The sequence below is a fragment of the Sinocyclocheilus grahami genome, unplaced genomic scaffold (assembly GCF_001515645.1).
Source record: "Sinocyclocheilus grahami isolate Dianchi unplaced genomic scaffold, SAMN03320097.WGS_v1.1 scaffold789.1, whole genome shotgun sequence".
Classification (NCBI taxonomy): Eukaryota; Metazoa; Chordata; class Actinopteri; order Cypriniformes; family Cyprinidae; genus Sinocyclocheilus; species Sinocyclocheilus grahami.
The window spans coordinates 267481-275620 of NW_015505968.1; the positions used below are offsets into that span (position 1 = coordinate 267481).

The 8140-nt window shown below is 40.1% G+C and overlaps 1 protein-coding gene across 1 annotated transcript; it reads right to left on the reverse strand.

The window, feature by feature from the left end:
• Positions 1 to 1893: 1893 nt before the first annotated feature.
• LOC107561731 (interferon-inducible double-stranded RNA-dependent protein kinase activator A homolog) lies at positions 1894 to 7740 on the reverse strand. The gene is made up of 8 exons (XM_016246206.1): positions 7655 to 7740; positions 7140 to 7315; positions 6951 to 7032; positions 6796 to 6859; positions 5348 to 5465; positions 5171 to 5265; positions 2290 to 2452; positions 1894 to 2209 (listed from the first exon to the last, which is right to left on the reverse strand). Exons 1-8 carry the CDS (start codon positions 7666 to 7668, stop codon positions 2052 to 2054), a joined length of 870 nt encoding a protein of 289 aa, XP_016101692.1. The 5' UTR covers positions 7669 to 7740; the 3' UTR covers positions 1894 to 2051.
• Between the last annotated feature and the right edge of the window lie 400 nt (positions 7741 to 8140).

The window sequence follows — 8140 nt, forward strand, 5'->3', positions numbered from 1 at the left end:
TAACAGTATTCACACTTCATCGTGGTTTTCTTTAGTACATTGTTTTCCCCCAATATATTAAGCCCAAATAAACTTTGTTATAGTTATAAGCAAAGCACCAAAATAAAGTAAATAAAAGAATCACTTCTACATTGTCTAAATAAAATTTTTTAAAAATCAGTTACAGAAGCAAATATAATGAAACCAGCGGATGTAACCGTTTGTTGCGTGCTATACATTGTAATGACCACTAGGTATGGCTCTTTTGATGTTGAAGGTTGCAGACCCCTGTCCTGTGCCTCACCACTGGCCCAAACTGTAAAGAGCATACTCACGATCACTCGCCGACTCGCTAAAAAATGCATAAAACAAAATAAAATAAATGTTATTAGCCCTCAGAGGGCTAATATAAATAAGAAAAATTATTTTATTTTGTTTTACTATTTATTTTAGTGAAGCAATGCAACAGATGCTGGTAGTTCACATGACAATGACAACACGGCAAATGTAGTATGTATAGTAAACAATTTTTATACAGAAAAAAAATACAACAGGGAGATAAAATCTTATAAGAACGAGAAAACAAAATTGCTTGTTTCTCAATACGAGTAAGGTTGTTGCAACAGGTCTATGAAATTACATAATACAGAAAAATAACTGACGACTATAGCTGAAGACGCACGCATAGGTTTGATGTATTTTTATTTGCCAAATGAGTAGCAGTCCTTGTTTTTTCTGTGAAGGTCTGTTTCACACAGCGGCACCCATATCAACATGTAGTGAAGCTTGTTTAAAAAAAAAAAGTTTCGTTCACGTAACAGTATTCACACTTTATCGTGGTTTTCTTTAGTACATTGTTTTCCCCCAATATATTAAGCCCAAATAAACTTTGTTATAGTTATAAGCAAAGCACCAAAATAAAGTAAATAAAAGAATCACTTCTACATTGTCTAAATAAAATTTTTTAAAAATCAGTTACAGAAGCAAATATAATGAAACCAGCGGATGTAACCGTTTGTTGCGTGCTATACATTGTAATGACCACTAGGTGGCCACACCGTACACCGTATTGAAAAGCTTCGAATAATGGACCGTTTTGCGATGCATCGCAAAGCTTCGTTTAACCATCACGGTTACCAGTTTAAAGCGTCCACTGCTCTCTGAGCAGCATGCAGAAGATGCTGAGCCTTGAATATGAACTGTAAACCTTAGTTTTTTTTTTTTTAATTGCTTACACAATTACTGGAACTATGGCTCCTTTTCGCCACTCTACACACAAAACATTTTGCATATCTCTCAAAATCAAATACTTATTTCAAAACCATTTTAACTCTTTAAAAAATTGTTTTTGCATAGCAACTCTTTGCAAGTAAAAGTACTATCTTGTGTCTTTTGCCTGTTCAGTGTGCAGTCTTTGTCACAGCACCCACACACATGTATGTGCAGAAAATACACTGTAAATACAGTATGCACAACTGATGAGCATTAGTTATTGAACTGGACTGAATCAACACTGAACCAACTTGAGCTGTATAATGACATGATTGGCTTGTTTGAATTTGTTACTACTGCTTTGAAACAATCTGTGCTGTATAAAGCACTAAAAATAAAGTTATGTATGCATATTCAGAATATATTTACAAAGTACTGTAAGCAGAAATGCAAATGTTTGTGATAATTTTTTTTATTTTCATTGTGACTTGGTCTGAAGATATGGTATATGAGTGAATGGTGTGCCTCAGATATAACTTTGAGGGTGTAAGCAATTAAAAAAAAAACTATTTGAGTATTTCAGTCAGGTTTCAGGTAGTGACAAACAAAAAAACAGTACATCTGACTTACTCCAGTTTGAGGTTCACTGTAAATTTGGATGTAAATGTAGTGCTTCGCAACAACCAAGAATAATCTCAAGTGTTGTAATCCAGAATTTCATTTATTTTCTGCAGAGAGTCGGGTCTCTTACAGCAGAATGTCTCATTGGTTGCAGTGCTTGTGTGTGCTGTGTGAAACAGGCTTGGAGTCAGTTGCTATGCAGGTCAGAATTCATGTGCACACTGATCCCAGACCTGCTGTTAGAGTTTACTTGCGACCATCTTGATGTACTGCAGGGCGTTATGTGCTGCGGTGTTGTGGGCGTTACTGCTGGTCATCCCTGTGCCGTGGCACACCGTCACCGGCCTGGTGGACAGTTCCACCAAACACTGGTACTGGCCGTTCACTGTCAGCTCATCTGCAAAACACACACATATATATCAAACATATCCAGACTTGATGGCACAAAATGACACAAACTGAGAAACGAGAACCAACCGATGTCTATGTATGTGACCTGAAAGCCCAGCTCCAGTGAGATCTCCAGCAGCATCTGAATGTAGTCTGTGTTCGGGATGCTGAGCGGCGTCCTCCTCAGGAGGGAAATCTTCTCCCCTGTGGCCTGCCGTAAGCTTTCCACATACACGCGAGAAGGTGGGCTCTGGGGACCACAGGAGACGATGGGTCAAAACTGGACATGGGAGCACATCTGATCTGATTTAAAGGGATAGTTCACCCAAAAATGAAAATTCTGTCATTAATTACTCACCCTCATGTCGTTCCAAACCCGTAAGACCTTCGTTCATCTTGGGAACACAAATTAAGATATTTTTGATGAAATCCGAGAGCTTTCTGACCCTCCCATAGACAGCAAGGGAACTACCACAGTCAAGGCCCAGAAAGGTACTAATAGTCCAGGGAGAGGAATTGTTGAATAAAGTAGTTATTTTTGTTTTTTTTGCACAAAAAAGTATTATCATAGCTTCATAACATTACGGTTGAACATCTGATGTCACATGGACTATTTTAATGATGTCTTTACTACCTTTCTGGGCCTTGACTGTGGTAGTTCCCTTGCTGTCTATGGAGGGTCAGAAGGTCTTATGGGTTTGAAACGACATGAGGGTGAATAATTAATGACAGAATTTTTTTTTTTTTGGGTGAACTATCCCTTTAAATCCCAGCTCCTCCACAGTACTTTCCCCTGCTACTCATTTTGTGTTCGTGAGTGGAAGCACCTCATGATTTGATGGTGACTCATTCAGCCGTGATTCAATTCCAAAACAATTCCTCATGCTGAAATATTGATGCAAACGGCATAAGAGCACAAATCATTTATGACCCAAGGTGACACATCAAATCCTATTTAAAGGGGTCATATGATGCGATTAAAATTTTTCCTTTCTCTTTGGAGTGTTACAAGCTCTTGGTGCATAAAGAAAATCTGTAAAGTTGCAAAGACTAAAGTCTCAAATCCAAAGAGATATTCTTTATAAAAGTTAAGAGTCAGCCACACCTACCTAAAACGGCTCGTTCTAACACGCCCCCACATATCTACGTCACTATGTGGGAAGATTTGCATAACGCCACCCAAATGTTCACGCAAAGAAAGAAGGCGTAACTTTTATTCTCGCTGTAGTATTGTTGCTGCCGCCGCTGCCATGTCCTGAAGACGCTTTGTGTTTCTTTGTGAAAGTGAAACTACTTTGTTTGGTCTTCCAAAAGAGGATGATATCCGCTTCGTCATGCCTGGAGCTGATCCGTGCTGGTCGCTGAGGAAATACATCAACTTCGCGCTGTCGATCGCCGGATCGGCTTTCACCGTGGACGAAGCGGAGTCCAGTCCGGGGTCGTCACATGTGGTTGCCGCAGGCCCGCCGGCCTCGGCTCACTCCAGGCCGCCGACGCTATGTTTCGTTGTGAAAGCGAAACTACTTTGTTTTGTCTTCCAAAAGAAGACACGACTAAAAATCAGTGGTTAAGTTGTATTTACAACACTGTTCCAGAACAGTTCAACCCAAATATTCAGATGTGTGCAGTGCATTTTATGGAGGACCTGATCCTCCTGATCCTGGGAGAGTAGACTACAATGCCGGCTGTTCTGACTCACAGACTGTAAGTATGTTTTTTATATTTAAAGGATTTGCCACTGACGATTCAAACGTGAGTTTTGAGCAGCGTAGAGTAGCGCTTGTTGTTTGTCATTTCTCCGATCACAAATGCAGACATGGTTTTATGTTACGCTCCGGCCTGACAAGGCATCATCACAGTATGGTAAGGGGCGTAACTTCTCCGTCACACGCTTGAGGTATTCGGCCAATCACAATGCACTGGATAGCTGGCCAATCATAGCACACCTCGCTCTTCAGACCGATGAGCTTTGTAAAAATCGACGTGTTTCAGAAAGGCGGGGCATAGAGGAGAAACAATAATGTACAGTATGTGGAAAATAATGTGATTTTTGAACCTTAAACCGCATAAACGCATTTCATTACACCAAATAGACAAAATTATGTTATTTTTAGCAGCATCATATGACCCCTTTAAGGGTTTTTCCTTCAACTTCAGGCTCTTTTATGTTTCAGGGGTTGATTTTTCTTTCTAATCTTTTACATAAAGATTTTTTTACATAAAGGTCACATGAAAACTGCCTTCGTACCATGGCTTCATCATGTACTTTTGTTATAGAAATGCCATGTAAACCACAGTGTTTTTTCAGGCACTGGTCAATTTTGAGATTGTGAGCTATTTTGCTTCCATAACATGACTAGTGGAAAGAAAACATCTAAAATATACCGATTCTGTTCTAGAAATGAGTGCATACTGAATTAGATAATGCCTAATTTACATATTTAAACAACATTTCTAACAATGAAACAATTGTCTTCATGTACATATGTAGTTTAGGCCTGGTTTTCAATTCAAATCCTTATACCCCCAGAAATTAAAATAAATAATAATAATAATTAACAGGGGCATCAGTACTGGTATCAGTGATAGTAGTCTTGCTACTTAGTAAAAAGATACCATTAAACAAATACTTTAAATTTAAAATATTGTCTTCATGTTGCTTCCCCTTCAGTTATGATTTCCTCATAATACATTTTCTCAAATGTTTTTATTTTCGTTGTTACTATTTATTTTATTTTCAATATACTGTAGAGATTATGATGCAGAAACACCAATGTTTCCAATGTCTAAAAATAAAGACAATTAAACCAATCTAAAGGCTCTCAGGTATGTTAATGTACACATATCTCTGTATAAGTGCATCTTTGGGTGGTTTATGCATCTTTCTTAAACGTATAATTGTGAACTTTTATGGATGGTTTTGGTGAAAGAATCACAATGCATCAGTGAACAGATGAATGTCACTAACCCACGTGATCTCGGGAGATCCGGACAAACTCTGTAATTTCCCCAGCATGCGTTCGGCTGCTGCGCGTCTGGCCAGCTTTTTGGAGCTGCCGGTGCCTGATGAGCAAAAGCACATCACAAAGCATCAGTACTCGTGCGCTCAGCATGACATCAAAATATGAAAAGCGGCTAACGGCACCTGACTCCTCCAGTCCTTCCAGACGACAGGTAACGGTGAACTCCTTCATGTGGTCCGGCCCTGTCTCCATACACACCACATACTCCGGCAGACACCAAACTCTCTGCATGGCCAGCTCCTGACACAACACACAGCACCATTCAAATACACTCGAAACAAACAAATACTCTCTGCCATCATAATAATAATAATAATAATGTCAAGACAAACTTTATGTTGGCTTGAGGAAGCGTAGCCAGAACTTTTGAAGCAATTACAAAAGCTAGAAGTTTGAAGATTTTTAATTTGAAGTAGTTTTACAAGCACAAAGGTTGGAGTTTTTGTATGTCATGCAGGCTGTCAGACATGAATAAATGCTGTACTTTTTTACTTTTTATTCATCATTTCCCCATGGGGGAAGTCGTGGCCTAATGGTTAGAGTTGGACTTGTAACTTGTTAGTCTCGTACCGGCAGGGATTGTAGGTGGGGGGAGTGAATGTACAGCGCTCTCTCCCACCTTCAATACCACGACTGAGGTGCCCTTGAGCAAGGCACCGAACCCCAACTGCTCCCCGGGCGCCGCAGCATAAATGGCTGCCCACTGCTCCGGGTGTGTGTTTACTGTGTGTGTGTGTGTGTGTGTTCACTGCTGTGTGTGTGCACTTTGGATGGGATAAATGCAGAGCACTAATTCCTAGTATGGGTAACCATACTTGGCGACATGTCATGTCACGTCAATGAGTCCTGAAAAAAGTATCACAGGCTCCAAAAAACAACAACTATTCAGCACCAAAACTGTTTTCAATATTGATAATAAATCAGCATATTAAAATGATTTCTGAAGGATCATGTGACACTGAAGACTGGAGTAATGATGCTGAAAATTCAGCTTTGATCACAGGAATAAATAAAATTTTAATTGTAATAATATTTCACAATATTATTGTTTTTAAATGCAGCCTTGATAAGCATAAGAGTCTTTAGAAACACTAAAAATTGTAGTGATCCCAAACGTCTGAACGTCAGTGTAGATACTCATATACATGCATATAAATGCATCAACTTGCTCTCGAGTGTTCACAGACCTGCTTTGACCTTTCCAATATAGTGGGTGACTTACGGAGAGCGGCCCACAGAAACAGCCGCTAATAAGGCATCTGTGTATACATACGTGTTATTAGTATGTCCTACGCCAGTGTTTCTCAACCCTGGTCCCGGGAGCCCCCCAGCACTGCACATTCTGTGCGTCTCCCTAATCAAGCACACCTGATTCAACTCATAAGCTCATTAAAAGAAACTCCAGGACCTGAAATGGGTGTCAGACAAGGGAGACATACAAAATGTGCAGTGTTGGGGGGCGCTCAGGACCAGGGTTGAGAAACACTGTCCTATGCTACTGCTAGGCTTTGTTAGTGATCGAGAGGTTTTCAGGAAAAGCGAAAGGCCCGTCTGGTGCTTGACCAGATACCTGCAGGACTCCTACAGGATTGCATGTGTCACCGGCTTCAGGAGAAACACCATCTCTCCGATCACTGCGAAAGATTCAGAAAACATGGGCAAGTCTTACCAGTCAAGTGAATGATCTATAATAGCTCATATCACTATCTACAGTGTGTACTTTACTTTGGCTGGGTGTCTCGTTTCAGTAATTTCAAGGCGGCTTCCGCAGCTTCATGTTTAGCAGCCTTTTTAGTGGATCCTCGACCTTTAAGAACGAAATGGTGCCTATTAGAATACTAGTGTGCACTACATAATATATATACTCTTCCTAGGTGGTATTTAAATGCATACTTAAGTATGTAAATGTCAGACCTTTGCATGCGATGTCTCCTATGGTGACACTGAACATGAAGGAGGGCTGGTGCTGGTCTCCGTCAGCCTGAGCCTGGATGAGCTCGTACACGGGCGCGCTGCACAGTTTAATGCCATATTCATGCAGGATCTGGACGGGTGTTTTCTCCTGACAGCGCTGATTAGCCATGGCGACTCTGAGACGAGAATAATATATTAATACCTCGACGGAATAACGATGGAACATAATAATACAACGATGCTAGATAAGCGCGAACTACAGAAACTAGGACAAATACAACCCAAAACACATAACGCGGATTTTGACAAGACACTCCATTATAACACAAACAATACATCCTGCCTGTCTGTAGCCTATGTGCAGTCAATAAACAGTCTGCCATCCATATACGGACATTACATTAAACAGAAACGTGCGTGTTTGGAAACAATTGTTAAATATATATATATACATGTATGTGTGTGTGTGTGTAAAAGAAAATAAGATTATATGTCAAAATGTAAGAGCTTCTTACTGGGCATCGGCCATTATTGCTATGCGTATGCCGCTTCTACGTTGACTGACAAACTCACTGGCCAATAGTATTCCACTATACTGACTATAAGCCCCGCCTTCCGCGCTGTACTGCGCCAGAGCCCCTCCCACAGGGGGAACCCCAATGTTAGCTATAATGCATAACGCTGGGAGTCCCGGAGACTAGAATGTGTTTGTCCCTTCAGCACGACAGATGTGGTTCTTTTAACGGCACAGCCCATTCACTTCTATGGTTATATGGCCACGGTGATTGACCGTTTTGAACACGGATATGTATATCTCTGGTTTTAACAGCCATTCATGAAGTTACCCGATATGACGTCGAGTTTGCATCTCCTCTTTCAATAACAAGATCTCTGGCTCCACCTCTCATACGCTTATGGTTGTAACCTTTTCTTTCTTTTTTTTTTTTTTTTTTTTGGTTTTAATTTTTTTTTTTTTTTTTTTTTTTTTTTTTTTTTTTTTT